The sequence below is a fragment of the Misgurnus anguillicaudatus genome, unplaced genomic scaffold (assembly GCF_027580225.2).
Source record: "Misgurnus anguillicaudatus unplaced genomic scaffold, ASM2758022v2 HiC_scaffold_33, whole genome shotgun sequence".
Lineage (NCBI taxonomy): Eukaryota > Metazoa > Chordata > Actinopteri > Cypriniformes > Cobitidae > Misgurnus > Misgurnus anguillicaudatus.
This window is the reverse complement of record NW_027395283.1, coordinates 4803152-4821290: the sequence shown is the minus strand read 5'-3', so window position 1 is coordinate 4821290 and position 18139 is coordinate 4803152. Positions and strand designations below refer to the sequence as shown.

General features: G+C 35.0%; 2 protein-coding genes and 1 long non-coding RNA gene across 5 annotated transcripts in view; 1 reads left to right on the top strand and 2 right to left on the bottom strand.

Moving 5' to 3' along the window:
* Nucleotides 1–202: 202 nt before the first annotated feature.
* LOC141363158 (protein NLRC3-like) overlaps nt 203–18139 on the bottom strand; it is a 60492-nt gene continuing 42555 nt past the window's right edge. Inside the window, exon 4 of the mRNA XM_073865732.1 lies at nt 203–2018. Within this exon, the coding sequence (XP_073721833.1) occupies nt 203–2018 (1816 nt within the window). The remainder of the gene's footprint in view (nt 2019–18139) is intronic.
* LOC129451011 (E3 SUMO-protein ligase ZBED1-like) lies at nt 3865–13000 on the bottom strand. The gene is made up of 8 exons (XM_073865922.1): nt 10783–13000; nt 10500–10593; nt 9628–9839; nt 9062–9189; nt 7293–7770; nt 6959–7164; nt 6652–6850; nt 3865–5627 (listed from the first exon to the last, which is right to left on the bottom strand). Exons 1-8 carry the CDS (start codon nt 10951–10953, stop codon nt 5343–5345), a joined length of 1773 nt encoding a protein of 590 aa, XP_073722023.1. The 5' UTR covers nt 10954–13000; the 3' UTR covers nt 3865–5342.
* Nucleotides 12994–18139, top strand: part of LOC129429700 (uncharacterized) — a 39411-nt gene continuing 34265 nt past the window's right edge. For 2 of the 3 annotated variants that reach the window (XR_012368845.1, XR_012368846.1), the window contains exons 1-2: nt 13537–14043; nt 15214–15327. This is a non-coding gene — a long non-coding RNA (uncharacterized lncRNA). Of the gene's footprint in view, nt 13056–13536; nt 14044–15213; nt 15328–18139 lie in introns of those variants that run through there. The other variant, XR_012368847.1, reaches the window with a different exon arrangement.

Below are 18139 nucleotides of genomic sequence, written 5' to 3'. Positions count from 1 at the left end.
AATGACTTTTGTTAGGAAAGATTCTTCCAAAGTAAGAGTTCAAAATAAAATCATAAAATAATTAAATTAATTGTATTAAAGCAACACAATTGCACTGTTGCGCTTTTAAACCTCATGTGGGAGCCGTAATCAAATTTTACATGGAAAACTACTTAGTGTTGCTTTAATATGTAAACAGTCATGTGATTGTTGTTAGTTTTACTTACTTGAGTTTTTTTGTTTCTTTAATCACAAGCTGCAGTCTCACAAGAACTTCATCTGCTGTATTTTTATCTCCAATAAATGTTTTTAGATCAAGTTCATCCAAATGCTGCTCAGACATCAACAACACAAAAACTAAAGCTGCCCACTGTGAAGAGGAGAGTTTGGTCTTTACTACTGAATCAGATGTCACATAATGTTGAATCTCCTGCAGCAGTGAATCATCACCCAGTTCATTCAGACAGTGAATCAGATTGATGGATTTCTCTGTAGACAGATTATCATTCATCTTCTGTTTAATGTACTCAACAGTTTTCTCTTTCTTGTAGGAGCATCTTCTCATCTGTGTCAGTAGATCCTGTAAGAGAATCTGATTGGACTCCAGTGAAAGACCCAGAAGAAAACGCAGGAAAAGATCCAGATGTCCATTCTTACTCTCTAAAGATTCATCTACAGCTCGATGATGTAACTTAGATAATGAAATCTGATCTGATGATAACCATTTCAATTTGTGCAAAAATTCTGAAAAATGACCTGGTTTAGTACTTTGATCAAACACATATCTGTTGTTGTTTGTGATGGAGATGTGAGCATAAAGAGCTGCTAGATGTTCCTGGATGCTGAGATGAACAAAGCAGTAAACTTTCCCCTGATACAAACCAAACTCCTCTCTGAAGATCTGAGTACACAATCCTGAGTACACTGATGCTTCTGCTACATCAATGTCACACTCTCTCAGGTCTTCATCATAGAAGATCAGATTGCCTTTCACAAGCTGCTCAAAAGCCAGTTTCCCCAGTTTGAAGATCATCTCTTCATCTTTCTTCTCATAGTCCTTCTGATGTTTGATGTTTGTCTGAATGATCAGGAAGTGTGTGTACATTTGAGTGAGAGTCTTGGGGATCTCTCTTCTCTCTGCTTCACTCAACATTCTCTCTAGAACAGTGACTGAAATCCAGCAGAAGACTGGGATGTGACACATGATGTAGAGACTCCTGGATGACTTCAGGTGTGAGATGATTTGATCAGACAGACTCTCATCACTGATTCTCTTCCTGAAGTATTCTTCCTTCTGTGGATCAGTGAAGCCTCGTACCTCTGTGACTCGATCAACACACTCAGAGGGGATGAGATCAGCTGCTGCTGGTCTGGAGGTGATCCAGATGAGAGCAGAGGGAAACAGATTCCCCTTGATGAGGTTTGTCAGCAACACGTCCACTGAGGTTGATTCACTTACATCACACAACCTCACACTGCTGTGAAAATCCAGAGACAGACGACACTCATCCAAACCATCAAAGATGAACAACACTTTATATTCATCACTGAAGATTTCCATTTCTTTTGTTTGTGGGAAGAAAAGATGAAGAAGATCTAAAAGACTGAGTGTTTTGTTCTTCATCAAATTGATCTCTCTGAAAGGAAGTGGAAATATGAGGTGGACGTCCTGATTCTCTTTCTCTTCAGCCCAGTCCAGAATGAACTTCTGTACAGAGACTGTTTTTCCAATGCCAGCGACTCCCTTTGTCAGCACACTTCGGATGTGTTTGTCTTGTTCAGGTAAAGGTTTAAAGATGTCATTACATTTGATTGGTGTCTCCTCTGTTGTTGTTCTTCTGGATTGTGTCTCAATCTGTCTCACCTCATGTTCATTACTGATCTCTCCACTTTCACTCTCTGTGATGTAGAGCTCTGTGTAGATCTCATTCAGTAGTGTTGGGTTTCTCTTATTTGATGTTACCTCATACAAACACTCAAACTTCTTCCTCAGATTTGATCTGAATGTGTTCAGGACTTCAGTAAGATCAGAGTCATGACTGTAAATTAAAAATTAATATATCAGATTATTACACAAATACCTGTAAGAGTAAAAATGTACAGAACAAAATGTAATATTTTCATCATAAGACACAGGACATATTAATTGTGTGTAAAATGTTTAATTTAGGCAAAATAAAATCTACTACTGCGCATCTACTACTAAACAAATTAAAATCCTATGATTTACCTGAAACGAGGTGTCACGATTCTGTTGTTGTTTTAATTATTGCTTAATCATTAATTCATTTGTCATTATCATTTAACCTTTGTGTGGTGTTCGGGTCTGTGGGACCCGTTTTTAATGTTTACATAAATAAAAATTATGCAATTGTTGTTTCAACCTCAGATTCATTGGCCTTGGCTCATTTTCTATGAAGAACATGAAAATAAACAACTTTATAATGACTGTACACTGTGTACCCCCCTACACATTATTATTACATATGTGGTGTTCGGGTATAAGAGAGTGAAAATTGAATGTGCTATGTAACTTCCCTACTGAAAAATCCAGCTAAGACCAGCATTAGCTGGTTTTGCTGGTGTAGCAAGCTGGTCTAGCTGTGTTTTGATCACATTTTAAGCTGGTCTAGCTGGAATTAGCTGGTCATGCTGGAATACCAGCTGGCCCACCAGCATGACCAGCTTTGTCAGGCTGGGAGGACCAGCGTAAACCACCTTAAACCAGCTAAACCCAGCTTAAACCAGCTACCAGCTTATGCTGGTTTTAGCTGGATTTTTCAGTAGGGTTCACTCTGTTTTTATCTTATCTGGGACTCCTGTGAGTGCATGAGTGTGTTTGTATATATATGTCTGTATATATGTGATGGATGAATGTCAGAGTTTTGTCCTTCTGCTCTTGCTGTAATGGTGCAAGGATACAACATGTTATATATCAAGCATGAACACTCGTCTGTACCCACTGTCCCAAACACTTTACCTTCTGTCTAACAGGAACCAACCACAAAACCTATGGTGTGTGTGTGTGTGTGTGTGTGTGTGTGTGTGTGTGTGTGTGTGTGTGTGTGTGTGTGTGTGTGTGTGTGTGTGTGTGTGTGTGTAGGCATATGTGGTTTATGAGACCAATTTTCAGGTTTACATACCAGCATTACAAGACCATTCGGTTTATGAGACCATTTTGTGTGGTCTCGTAATTCTGGAAATTTGAATTGTTATAATTAATGACTAATAATAATTCTAAAAACTATTAATGCTTGTATGTTTACTATATTAATACTTTTATTAAGTATTGTCGCTATTTTACTGTTATGACACTGCCTACCTTTTTTATGACGTTTATAAACATGGTCCTCTTAAACCATGATGTGTATGTGTGAACTCGGAACAGTGCCCCTGTAGGTGGGAATTGGTATTGCGTGGTATACACATTGGCGCCATATTACACACATATTCGCGCCAAATTACACACACATTCGCGCCAAGTGCCATTGACGGAACAGTAGGGCTGTTCGATTCCGGATTTTTTGGAATCGATTCCGATTCCGATTCCTGTTTCTGGAATCGAAAGAATCGATTCCAAGAATCGATTCCTCACTGCTATTTTCGATTCTTTTTCTATACGAACAGTGTCTAACATTGGCCCGTCTTACCGTGCCACACAACGAGAAACACTCTATACCGGGCGTGTCAAAGCGACTGTTGCAAATCCATTTGTCCTTCCTATTAGATGTATTAATTGCGAGTCATAAATAGAACGAGACATTTGCTTAGGGGATTTGTCACGTCGTGCTTCCTGCGTCAGTTAGACAGTGTAAAGACTATGTTCACCATATACATATATGCGGTAGATTTTATTTACATGCATTCCTACACACACACACAATGTTTGTGGATAGATTTTTAATTTATTTGTGGCAGCCTACATATATTTCATCCAATATCATAAAATAGCAAAAATTCCTAAAAGCATTTAAACCTAAAAACAGTTCAGGAACAGACTCATTACACATACAAACTTTTATGCCCTTACACACAGAACACTTCACTTTTTGAAAATATGCTCATTTTCCAGCTCCCATAGAGTTAAACATTTGATTTTTACGGTTTTGGCAGTACCACTTTTATCATAGTTTAGCATAACCCATTTAATCTGATTAGACCATTAGAATCGTGCTAAAAAATAACCAAAGAGTTTTGATATTTTTCCTATTTAAAACTTGACTCTTCTAAAACAGTCAAGTGTTAAATAGGAAAAATATTGAGCAACTTTCGTCATTTTTGAGCATGATGCTAATGGTCTAATCTGATTCAATGGATTATGCTAAGCTATGATAAAAGTGGTACCGCCAGACCCGAAGATCAACTGAATGCATTCCAAAACAGTAAAAATGAAATGTTTAACACTATGGGAGCTGTAAAATGAGCATATTTTCAAAAAAGTAGCGTGTCCTTTTAATAAATAAAACTTTTTTTAGGCCTTTACACATGGAACCTTTTAGGCCATACACAAAATCTTTTTAGGCCTTTACACATGGAACCTTTTAGGCCTTTACACACGGAACCTTTTAGGCCTTAACACATAAAATCTTTTTTAGGCCTTTACACATGGAACCTTTTAGGCCATACACAAAATCTTTTTAGGCCTTTACACATGGAACCTTTTAGGCCTTTACACATGGAACCTTTTTTTAGGCCTTTACACATGGAACCTTTTAGGCCATACACAAAATCTTTTTAGGCCTTTACACATGGAACCTTTTAGGCCTTTACACATGGAACCTTTTAGGCCATACACAAAATCTTTTTAGGCCTTTACACATGGAACCTTTTAGGCCTTTACACATGGAACCTTTTTTTAGGCCTTTACACATGGAACCTTTTAGGCCATACACAAAATCTTTTTAGGCCTTTACACATGGAACCTTTTAGGCCTTCACACACGGAACCTTTTAGGATTTAACACATAAAATCTTTTTTTAAGCCTTTACACACGGAACCTTTTAGGCCTTCACACATAAAATCTTTTTTTAGGCCTTTACACACGGAACCTTTTAGGCCTTCACACACGGAACCTTTTAGGCCTTAACACATAAAATCTTTTTTTAAGCCTTTACACACGGAACCTTTTAGGCCTTCACACATAAAATCTTTTTTTAGGCCTTTACACACAGAACCGTTTAGGCCTTCACACATAAAATCTTTTTTTAGGCCTTTACACACGGAACCTTTTAGGCCTTAACACATAAAATCTTTTTTTAAGCCTTTACACACGGAACCTTTTAGGCCTTCACACATAAAATCTTTTCTTAGGCCTTTACACACAGAACCTTTTTAGGCCTCAACACACTCATAACCTAGACCAATTACATATTGTAATGCAAAAACATCATCCTTTTCACCTGAGAGCTCTTTAGGCAAGAGCGGCGTTTTGAAATAAGCTCGCCAGATTTCGAAAATACACGCTCACTTGGCACAGATGTTGCCATTATGGCCAAGTATTTCTTTGTAAGTGTCTGTAAGTTTGGGAACTTTTGTCCCTGTTCTTTCCAAAAGTCCAATGCCGAAGACATTCTGCTAATATTTGGCTGCGAGAGGTACAATTTCACTTCAGTGATGGTATCCACATTAGTGTTTATTTGCTGTTTTACCTGAAAGAGATAGAGAGAGAAAGAGAATATAGTGGTGCCTTTTCTCTATGGAACATAATTAAAAAACACGGACAACAATACATCGATATTAACCTGATTGGCCTAAAACAATACTCTGATTAAGAAACTAAAATGTAAACAGCGATTACAAATTACCTTAATCCGGCTAAATCATAATCGAAGTAAACGCTAATATAATTAAAGGGAATTGTTCACCCAAAAATGAATATTCTTCATCATTTCATCACACTGTTGCTCTAAACCTGTACAAGTTTCTTTATTCTGATGAAAAGAAAATATTTTGATAAATGATGGCAAGCACACAGCTGATTGCAACCATTGACTTTCATAGTAGGAATAAAAAAAAGATGGAATTCAATAACACCTGTGTGCTTATCATCAACTATCAAAATATCTTTTTCATCATTTATCACAATACTTCTAAAATATTCTATAAAAAAATTGATTACTGCTGCCCAATGTGCCCATGTAAACGTGGTTGTTTTTTAAAAAGCAGTGTAAGAAAAATTTAGCCTATTAATCCCTGAATTCAGTAGAAAAAGACATTCTAATTTTCTCATTTATTAACATTAGGGGTGTGTGACGAGACACTTAGCTCACGAGACCAGAGATTGGGTTCACAAGAACAAGAGAAGCTTTTTGCTGTATTTTAAAGAAATCCTCAATAATAAAAATAATGATTTGAAAAATATTCGGCTGGTATAGATTGAAATGTTATAACTAATCATCTTGTAATAAATTTCATTTCAGTTCTACTTTGAGTATTAATTATCAAATGCATTAAAAGACAATATACAAGCACTGTAAAAGGTTTTGCTGGATGGCTTCTCTCCTGTTTGATTTCACACGAGTCGCTTCAGACCTTACTCTACATGAATTCTGAGCTTACAGAACTTCTAAATGAGGCTGCACAAGTTTGACCTCCAAAAATTCACTCCTTGCAAGATCTCATTACACATCCCTAATAAACAGTTTTTCCAAGAATGTGATGACAAAATCTAACCTTCGAGTCAAAATCAGACCACACACAACTAGCCCCAGTTTGTTGTATGTGCTGTGAAGTTGTTGCCTCTGGTTGGGATTCCGCATTATGCTGGCTGGCCTCTGATGTCAATGCTCGTATAGCATTTTCTGCATTTGCATCAATGCCGAATGCTACTTTCTTAAACCTAGGATCTAGCAGCATTGACACTGCAAGAAATCTAAAGTTGTACATTTGGCAAATTAAACAACTTCAGTTATAAATTGATACATTTCTGTGTGTGTGTGTGTGTGTGTGTGTGTGTGTATACAAACTAATCTATACAAACCTAGTTGATTCATAGTCACCACACCTTTTGGTCAGGTGCTTGTTTAAAGAGCCTGCAAGCCTATGACCAACAGACTCCGGAGCATACGAGTTTGCCATATTTCTTGTCAGTTTTTGCAGGTTTCGCACCAACACAATCAACTTCGAGGATGTGACATTGCTTTCTGCAGACATTTCCTCTGTCACCTCCAGGAATGGTCTCAGGACCTATACAAAAACAGTTAAGATAAATATAAAACAAACTTTGTTTAAAATTAAGGTTAAACAATGGTTTTACTGCAAACAAGCCCCACAAACAAAGTCTATATATAAAATATGATACAAAGTATGGTCACCTCAATTGCATCAGCCATTGCAGCCCAGTCCTGGGGGAAAAACATGGGTAGGTCCATGTTGCTCATTGCTGCAGAGAGGGGTTCCCGGAGGTTAAAAAACCTCTCTAGCATTAAATAGGTGGAATTCCACCTAGTTTCAACTTCCTGGAGAAGGCGCAGTTGGGGCATTTTCAAGTCTTTCTGCAAGTTGTCTAACTTCTCTTTTGCTGTGCAACTGGATCTAAAAAATCCTACCACTCTCCTCACTTTGGATCTCAAGTCATCAAGTTCAGTGACTGCAGCAAGACTGTCTTTTACAATAAGATTGAGAGTGTGCGCAAAGCATGGCAGATGTCTCATGTTCAATTTTTTTACTGCTGCAACCACATTTGCTCCGTTGTCTGTAGTTACACAAAAAACTTTGTCCTGAAGACCCCACTCCAGAATGATACTGCGGAGGTGTGTAGCTATGGCATCAGCTGTGTGTCTTCCTTCAAATCTAACAAAGAAATAAGATATACTCAGCTCAGATTATTTATTGTACCTTTTTTTTCTGACAGTGTACCTGATTTCACATAAAAGCTTTCTCCCAATATATTAATATGCAGCTTATAATGATAATGATATGCAAATAATATGTGAAGAAGTAGCGTTCAATAAATGTTTTTAAAATGCGTTAATAAATCCAAAACCCAAATGACAGGGCTACATGTCCGTATGGAGGTTTCCAGGTTAATAAACCATTGCCTAAAAGACAAAGCTGGCAATTCTGGCTATACTTTCGTTATTTTAATAATTTCTTTATTTTATTTGTAGATCACTTGGGGTTATCTGATTTACCTTTTTTGCTTGTGTTTTGTTTCCGTGCACTTTACACATATTTGTTCTGCTCCTTGTTACTTCAGGCCTTATTTTATTTAAATTTTTGTATATATTATAAACGTAAATTCAGATCAATTTTAAGTCTGTAAATTTAGGATTGCTTTTCTTGTATCAATGTTGTGCTGTTGCGTGCTGGCACATGCAATTTAACGGAACGCTAGGTGCGCTCTGCGTGTCATATTTAGGAGTTCATCAAACTAAACTTATTTTTTTTTCTTTCGAGAGGTGTAAGTTTTAAAAATGTATTTAAAACATGGTGGATGTCTTGTTAAAAGTTAAACTACAAAACAGTTAAGCTTTTTATTTAAATTTCAGTGATGACATGAAACATATCTGCACCGAAACTATTTAGGCTATGCCTGACACGACTGTCTCTCTTGTGATTAATAGCCTATTATGGTCGTTGTTCACTTTCAAATGATTGAAAAGAATTCCTGAAATAAATAATATAAGAATCATCAGGTGTTTCTGTACATAAAGTGAATACAGAGATTCTCAAAGTCAGCAAGCAGGTATTTCTGTGCAAAATAATACAGCATTATCTAACGTTTAATTAATTGTATATGAAGTTAGTTTTTATCATTCACAGTAACAATCACAAATTATATTTCATTTGTCATTTTTTGGTCAAGACTGCTTTGACGCGCCAAATCGTAAAATTAAATAAAATGGTTGAATTGTAGCCGGGGTTTCCAAGGCAGGATCACATTTGTTATTTATTAGGTTTTGTTATCAAAATGTTTTTGTTATATCTTTGTGTGATGTTCTGTAGATGGTCTAAATGGAATTAAAAAATATTAAGTTTCCAAAATGACTTTAACTGATTAGGATACACAGTACTTTACTCTGCATTATTACTCCGGGATTGCAGAAATACATTTCTTAGCAGTTGAAAAAATATATTTTACCCTTCAACCTCCAGTAATTTGGACTGCAGAGAGAAATCATCAGAAATGTAATGTGCTGTCACAGAAATATATGATTCCATTGCAACAGATGTCCACAGGTCAGTTGTGAGACAGACACTTTGTACAGCCTGAAAAGAAATTGTAAAATGCAAAAATTATTTTTAACCTGCTCAATCATTTTGAGCCACTTTGACACAGGAACACATTTAGGTTTTTAAGAAATTAATTTAAAAATAAATGTTTAAATGATTGTTTTTTACAATCAATCATAATAGTCACTAGAATGATTAGAAGACATTAATTTTATTTAAATGAAAATAAAAATGTTTCTGGGCCAAAACCACTCAAAATTATAGAGCAGGCCACATGTAGTCAAAACTGACTGTCACTGTTATTTCAATAAATAAGAATTCTGTCATTTGCATTCATCAGTATATGGTGATTACTAAATGATTAATCAAATTATGAATATAGCCATCTAACATTTTTCATTTAGGAAAGCATAAAACAAAACAGAATATTGAAATGGGAAAAAATGACAAACAGGAAAAGTTACTCAGACGTACAGTGAGCTGGTCCTTCAGAGCTTGTTTTTCTTTCGAATATCTTTCCAAAATTAGTTGTTTTGTTGTTTGTCTGCATGGAATCCTGTACTTTGGATCAAGTGTATTCACGAATGCTCGAAAACCTTTATCTTCCACAACAGATAGTGGCTGCATGTCCTTAATTATGAACTCAATTAACTTTTGATCCAGGTTTTTTTTTGGAAGACTTTGAGCTACAATGAAAGATCATATAAAGAAAACAGTGAGCCAGAGAAAAGACATTTTAAATCTTGTGCTAAAAATAACCTAAACTAACCCACTAAGAATCAAATTACTTAACTCTTTCCCCGCCACTGATGAGTTATCTCGTCAATTAAGAGAAGATATTTGCATAAAAACAGTGTTCCTGATGACGCTTTACGTTAATATGTAATACCGCAATTACCCACTAGATGGCAGACTTGCCCCATTTATAAAAAAAACTGAAGCTCTTTTTTTTACTAATTTTCTGATCTCTAACAAAATTCCTTCACAAAAATGCAATTATTTCAGCTTCTTGCTAATTTTTTTAAAGAAAAATACCCATATTTAAAAGTTTATAAGCAGAGAAAAAATATAGATAGGATAGTGTTTGTTTGTTTGAAATCAGAGGGTCTGTTCTTTCATTTGATATATTTGTATGTTTATATATTTTTAGAAGAATTTTTTTCTGGAAGGCATTTTGGTGAAACAAATTTTCAACTTTTTTTGGGCAACTTTTTAAAAAAGGCTGGCGGTGAATGAGTTAAGCACTATTATTGACATCTTTTTGTATTTTTATGGGGTAATTATACTGTATTATTTGCTTATTTCCCCTATACCAAATAATCTTAATAATTAGAGTAAACACCTACCAGGGTATGGCATCTTGGCTCCAAACTGTTGTTCAATTGATGGCTGGATCAAACGCTTTTTCGTGGCAGGCGGAGTTTCTCCCTCCGCATCCTCCTTTTGGAATTGCGATTAGAAAAATAAAAACCCTTCCTGAGTTAATGCTATGCTACCTAAATCTGACTAAGTTAACCACAATCGTTAGTAATTTATTAAGCAGTTTGATTTACATTCCCGTCTTTTAAACCTTCAAATTAAGATGCTTAAGTGTCTGAGGTAAAATTAAGATTAATTAGTAATTGTTACCTGATCCTCCTCTGTCACCTCCTTTTTGTGAACGGCCCTAAGATGTTTAATCATTGGGGATGTTGTTTTATTATATGCCAACTTTTTATCGCAAATTTGGCATTTCACTTCATTTTTTGCAGATTCTAAAGTAAAGTAGCGCCAGACTACTGATGCTGACCTTGGAGCCATTTCTTCGCATGAGAGTCGACTCAACTCGACTCGAGTATGTGATTAACTGATTTGATTACAAGTTAACAAGTAGTAAGCTCAAACCCCGCCCAGTAACCGATTCTAAAGATTTCATTGGGTCAGTAACTGCGCTGATTGCCTAATAGAAAGACAGAGCGTGTTTATTATAATCTGAAAACCACGCCCACCGGGGAAAACAATCCAACTGTCTCCATTTACTTTGCGAATGGGCGTGGTTTTCAGATTATGACGCGTTGCGCTCTGTCTCTAAGGGGAAATAATAATCAGCCTAAGAGAACCATACTCTGTCACCACTGGATCCATTTATTTAGTCTGAACTGAACTTTATTTCTTTTGCAGGGGTCCGTTCTTCGTACGTCGCTTACTACATCCAAGATCAAATGATCAAATTATGATCTTGCTTATTCGGTTCTTTAAACACCCCTGCTGTTGATGATTAGTATGACAGGATTGAATTATCTGAGAATATTGCGCGTTCGTGCACCGCATGAAAAGGCAACACATATCTGATCAGCAGCGCTGTGATTGGCTGGTTGTTACAATGGACAAGAACACGCCCATTTTTAACCCCTGCAGTGCGCGAGCTATGGATAGAAGGTTATTTTGAAAATTTAATGATGCTGAATTTGTAAACCTACCTAAAAGTATTTTTGTACATATAATCACCCAACATAATGTAAACTATTTTGTGAAAATATAATCTTGATATCTTTAATATTCATGTCAAGATTAAGATCAATGCTTGTAATCAAACTTTGATGCTCCTAAAGTAGGCCTACTTTAAGTCTCTTTTAAAAACAGTTAAATGCCTGTTTATAACAGCAACCAAAAAAAAGCAGAATAAATAACAGGTGGTGGTCCTGCATCTTCATGTGATGTCTCTCTCATCTCTTGAGGAAGTTGCTCTTTCTTAAACCCACAGCCAATGCAACACTTTAATAGCTGATAAATTAAATTTGAATTGTAGTTTATTATAAGATGGTGTTTTCCCCTCTTTTGTGCAGTTGAAAATAATACACCAATACTTTCAGCAGTTTCCAAGAATGTGGTAAATGAAATATGATGTGCAATTAGTGAAAGTAAATGTTATTCTACACCAAAAGATTATAAAGTGCAACTCTTTAAATAACAATTTATCTTCAATGCACTAAATAAGTTTACTTCAATTGCAATGTTCTCATATAACTGATTTCTGACTGCAACAATATTAACAGGAGTCCATATTAACTGCTAAGTCTGTACAGAAAGGTGCAGTAAAGAAGATACCCATGTAAAAATGTGTAAAATAAAAAAAATTGTTTATTGGCATTTTTTTGTCACATGAAAGGGACAGGGTAACATCTTTGTAAAAAGAATTTTAAAGAATAGATAGCATACAAATTACTAAATAAATTATTAAATGACTTTATTAAATCAATTTTCAATAATATGGTCATACGTTTTTCTTGTCATTTGTTTAAGAATAATAATCAAAACGTCTGCTTTACAAAAACAAGTTCCACAAGTACAGCTTTTTTATATTATATATATTTTAAATAACATCGTTATATTCAATCTAACCTTTTTTATTACGTGTTGAATTTGAAAAGCTCTTCATATTAATCGTGCATCTTACGCAGATTGCGCTCGTATAATGGAGAATACATGAATGCGTCAGACTTTACGTATCACCTCTGATTAAAAAGGTGCGATCTAATCTTGTTTACATGAAGTAAACCTGCTCCCGAGCATCTTACGGACCGGTTGCTATGACAGCAACTTGAGGATGAGCTTCGAAGAACCAAATAATCCAAGATCAAGCCAAATCACCATTAAAATCCAGCTAACGGAGTAATCCACGTACGAAGAACGGAACCATGGCCGCGATTTGTATTAAAAATCAATCTTAAAGAGGAGTCGATTCTCCTTAATGGAATCGATTCCCCTTATGGAATCGATTCCAACCTTTGGAATCGACTCTCGATTCTCAATGCCTCGGAATCGAAGAATCGATTCTTTTTGGAATCGATTCCCAGCCCTACGGAACAGTCAAGAAGATTTGCAGCAGAACAAACACAGCAGCTGGATCTGTGGGGGAAAAAGTAAGTAATATCTTTTATTTTTTACAAATAGTTGAAACTCGTAGTTAGTTTCAATTGTCAAATGTTCATTTGATGTTATTTAATAACTTAAAACTCTAGTAATGGCGTGTAGCACTGTAACGTTAATGTATAATCAGCTCTGAGACGCAAAGATGATGTAGATCTCAACTAATGTGGTAAATTAATCATTAAGAAATACAATTTGAATGAAATAGTATATCGTTGTAAAATAAAGTGGCCTTTGGCAGAGCAGACTGCTAATATGTAACGGCGCCTAAAAAAAACAATGCTGCGATATATTTTTTCATTTGATCACTTAACAAACTTCAAATAATACAGTAGTTTGACATCTGAGTAAGCACAATTTTCTCTAATGTCGCAGTTCACGCGGTTTGAGTGGAGCTGGCTGAGGTGAACACTAACACGGGGCAATTGTCTCTCGCTCCCCTGGCCATGGAGCGTGCGATTTTCACACCATGTCACGATTTCTGTAACTTATTTGATTTGAGACCTCGATTAAAAAAACATTGATTACATGATTTTGCCCGTGGCAGTAACCATAAAACAGGGCGAATATGGCGAATTTCAAGGATGAGAAAACATTTACCATTATGAGACTTCCAAGGCTGCATTATATGTTAAAACCATGAAACGATTAGTCTACAAAGCCGACAATAAATAAAATTGTCGACACATATCTTTGTTGTCGAGTGGTCGTTTTCATCATTCTCATTAGACTTAAACTAATATAAATGCATGTAATATCGTGATTTGACCGCTACGACGCTGTAGCGCTAGAGTGTAATGCAGCCCTAACAAATCTGCGATAGAAGAAGATGGATGAAAAAACACAGCGCAGATTATGGCGAAGTGCAAATGAAAGTTTTACAACACTTAAAACCAAGAATGCTGTCGTGTGTAATACATAAAAGACAGATATTGCCTTTCACGGGAGCACATGGTGCATGTTGGAGCACTTAGGTGGGAGGTAACTAGCCCTAAATCTCTTTATTAGATAAACGAGAATGCAGTACTACCTATAATAATAATAATAATAATAATAACATTAATAATATAATGGTTACACTTTATAATAAGGGTCCATGAATCATAATGAACTTATTTTTACTTCAGCCTGAACTAATGCTGAGTAATGTATGTACTAATTATAAATTAATAAGGATTCATCATTAAGTACAACATAACATGTTTTTTAGTTGTTAGTTAATGAATAAATAAACAATGAATTTATGTGTTGAGTCATGTAATAGTTAATGATGACTCATTATTAGTTTATAACTAGTACATGCTCAGCATTACTTCATATTTCAGTAAGAATTCATTTACATCAGTTCATGATTCATGGACCCTTATTATAAAATGTTACCAATATAATTACAGTAATGTGATGATTTATTTTTCAAAGATTAAAGCCTTTATCGAGCCTAGGAATTTGGATAGTGATAATAAATAGTGTTATTATAGTAACTCTTTTAGATACTATGGTCTGTTTTAGAAAATAAGTTCTTAATACTGCGGACAAGAGATGTTTGGGTTAAAAAATATTTTGTCTGTAATGCTGCTTAGTTTTTGTTTATTTAAATTTTTTAATATATTTAAACAATGCTTAGAAAACATTTGTGTATAATTTGATCTAGACAGAAATCTGAAAACTTAAGAGAACGACCTGCCCAAAATTCATTAAAACAACTATTTCATATGCTGAAGTGATTTTCTTTTTCATTTATTATTAGTAAGAATATGTAAAACATAATGTATTAACTGATTAAAAAAGCTGAATAATAGTTCAAAACGCACTGATTAGTCATCAAAATAATCGATGATCAGTTGATGGTCTAATGATCGATAGATTATTCGATTATCAAAATAATAGTTTATTGCAGCCCTAATTAAAAATTATAATAAAGCATAATGCTATTGTGAATTCACAAACACTGATTCAACTAAATAAATATATGCAGTGTCAATTTTAGTTAGAATTACGTATAGCTAATGATAAAATCTTTTATATTAGTAACCATGAATATGAAAAAGCAGCCATTTTGAAACAAAGCATTAACAAATTCTCTCAACTTAAGCACTTTATTAATATTATACTGTTTACCTGTAAAGATTTACTTGACATGATATTTTGTAGTGATTCGGAGTCATCGGAGAAGAGGACCAAATCCTCTGAAAGATGCAGAAATCCATGAACAAAAGGGCAAGGACAAAGACAACATAACCAGAAAATACATTAATCCCATCAAAGGTAAGTTTTTCTTTGTGTGTGTGTTGCCCATAAATAGGGCTGTGCAAAAATATTGACACAGCTAACTATCGTGATAGTTAGCTGTATCAATAGTGTATCGATATTTCGAACTCTACTATCGATATTTTAAAAACCCATCAGATTCCTCTGTGTGCGTCAAACGACCTTCTCTTCCGCTGCTGTAGTTTTCACTGTCCAGGTGTCTGCCATATACGGCCATTCAGCCAATGTCTCAGAAGTTAGAGGGAGTGAGAATATGGCACAAAATGTAAAAATACCTGCAGCTTTCAAAGAGCTGTTCAGCTTGAAAAAGTATTGCAATGTATCGCAACATGCAACCTATTGTATTGTATCGTGATACGTATCGTATCATGACCCATGTATCATGATACGTATTGTATCAGGAGGCCCTTGCCAATACCCAGCCCTACCCATAAATCTCTCTTACTTCGTTGAGTACTGCTGAGTCACGTACAATAGTCACATGTGTCCTCATAAACTATGAGTAAACACACACAAGTCGTGTAAAGTTATAGTCTACTGCTGAGTCGCATACAATAGTCGCATTTGTCCTCATAAACCATGAGTAAAAAGTGTTGTAAAGTTAAAGTCTACCGCTGAGTCGCATACAGGGCTCGACATTAAGGCTTGTCCGGGCCAAGTGGATTTTTTGTAGGACAAGTGTAAGAGAAAATTAGTTGTCCGACTGGACAAGTTAAATTTCAAACAATGTTACTTAACGTTATGTGCCGTTAACGACAGAGCAGGGAAACACAGAGCGGAATATTGAACAGAGAGCGCGGCGAAAAGTATTAAGTATTTTTACTCGTACTGAATGTTGGCTCAAAGATGCACTAGTCCTCAACACAAAGAGACATTGTAGGTCAGTGAAAACCAAGATAGTTTATTTATGAGGTTTTACTTCCTAATATAGAAAAGAAATCAAACACCTCAAAATTTTGACCTGGCAGAACAAACACAGATTAAACATTGTCATAGTCTTTTGACCAAAATTTAATTAAGTTTTAGTCATATTTTTGTCATCTGAATTGATTTAGTTTTAGTCTAATTTTATTTAACTAAATGCCATGAGATTTTAGTCTAGAAATCTACATTAAATTGAATTTAAACCCATTTAATTTTAGTCTAGTGTCATTGTGTACTTGAATGTGTCATGCTGACAAATATATAGCCTCACTTTGTGATATAAATATATGGTAACACTTTACAATAAGGTTCATTAGTTAACATTAGTTAGCTACATTAGTTAACATGAACTTATAATGAACTGCACTTATACAGCATTTATTAATCTTTGTTAATGTTAATTTCAACAATTACTAATACTTTTATTAAAATCTTGTTAACATTAGTTAATGCACTCTAAACTAACAAGGTAACACTTTACAATAAGGTTCATTAGTTAACATTAGTTAACTACATTAATTAACATGAACTAATAATGAACTGCACTTATACAGCATTTATTCATCTTTGTTAATGTTAAATTCAACAATTACTAATACTTTTATTAAAATTTTGTTAATGTTAGTTAATGCACTGTGAACTAACATGAACAAGCAAATAAAGCTTTATTAATATTAACTAACGTTAACAAAGATTAATAAATACTGTAACAAATGTATTGCTCATGGTTTGTTCATGTTAGTTAATACATTAACTAATGTTAACTAATGAACCTTATTGTAAAGTGTTACCACTAACAAGAACAAACAATTAAAGCTTAAATTTTTATTAACTAACATTAACAAAGGATGAATAAATACTGTAACAAATGTATTGCTCATGGTTTGTTCAAGTTAGTTCATACATTAACTAATGTTAACTAATGAACCTTATTGTAAAGTGTTACCAAATATTCTTATATAGGCATATCCTAAAAAAGTTATAATCTTCATATTTCAGAAATTCCAGTATTAGAGTCCAGGAGGTTGTTACAGTTAATAAACAGTAACAGAAATTTGATGATGCATATTAAAAAGTTGTTCATTTGAAAGATTAATTGAAAACACATGTAGTAGATGTTACACCACTATCTTGCATTAAGTGCACTACATTTCTTCAGTCATGCATCCCTTTTTACAGTAAATACATTACAGCATACTTGATTAAATGTGAGGACAGTGAAATTGTACACTTATTATCAATCTTATTACTTAAGTTACAAACACAATGAGTACAGGACAACGCTGGTTTATTTAGGCTTATATAGTAAGTTATATCAAGTTATGTACCAGCTTAGGTTAGCTGATAAAGTAGCATCAGTTTATAAAACATTTGTGCTTGCCTTTGAGTTGCGGGTTGACCCTCCTGCAATCGCGCTTCACGTTTGTTTTGATCGTAGCATCACAAGTTTAACAAAGGGTCCCTCCTTGACAGAAGCAAATGTGATATGCATCCATATGTTTGCTCTTTATCTCTTCACTCAGACCAGACGCGAACTTTTCTCTACAGTTTATGACATACGCAGCACGCAGATGTCCTGCTACGGTGGCTCAACGCAAGCCATTCAGCATTTGACATCAAAATACCGTGAGACCAGACTTCTCCATATGCATTTGATTCGCTCTCGCAGTATTTTGATTTCATACGATTGCCCTGCGTAGCGCCACATGAAGTCCCTCAGTTATGTGTGTGCGTCTAACCTCGCGACCACAGATTCTATCCATCATCAACCTCTGACACTTTCGTCTCGCTTTTATTCATTGACGAATAAACAATGTAGCGAGTAATGGTAAGTGTTATTTCAAATGTAGTGGAGTAAAGAGTACAAATACCCAATCAAAAATGT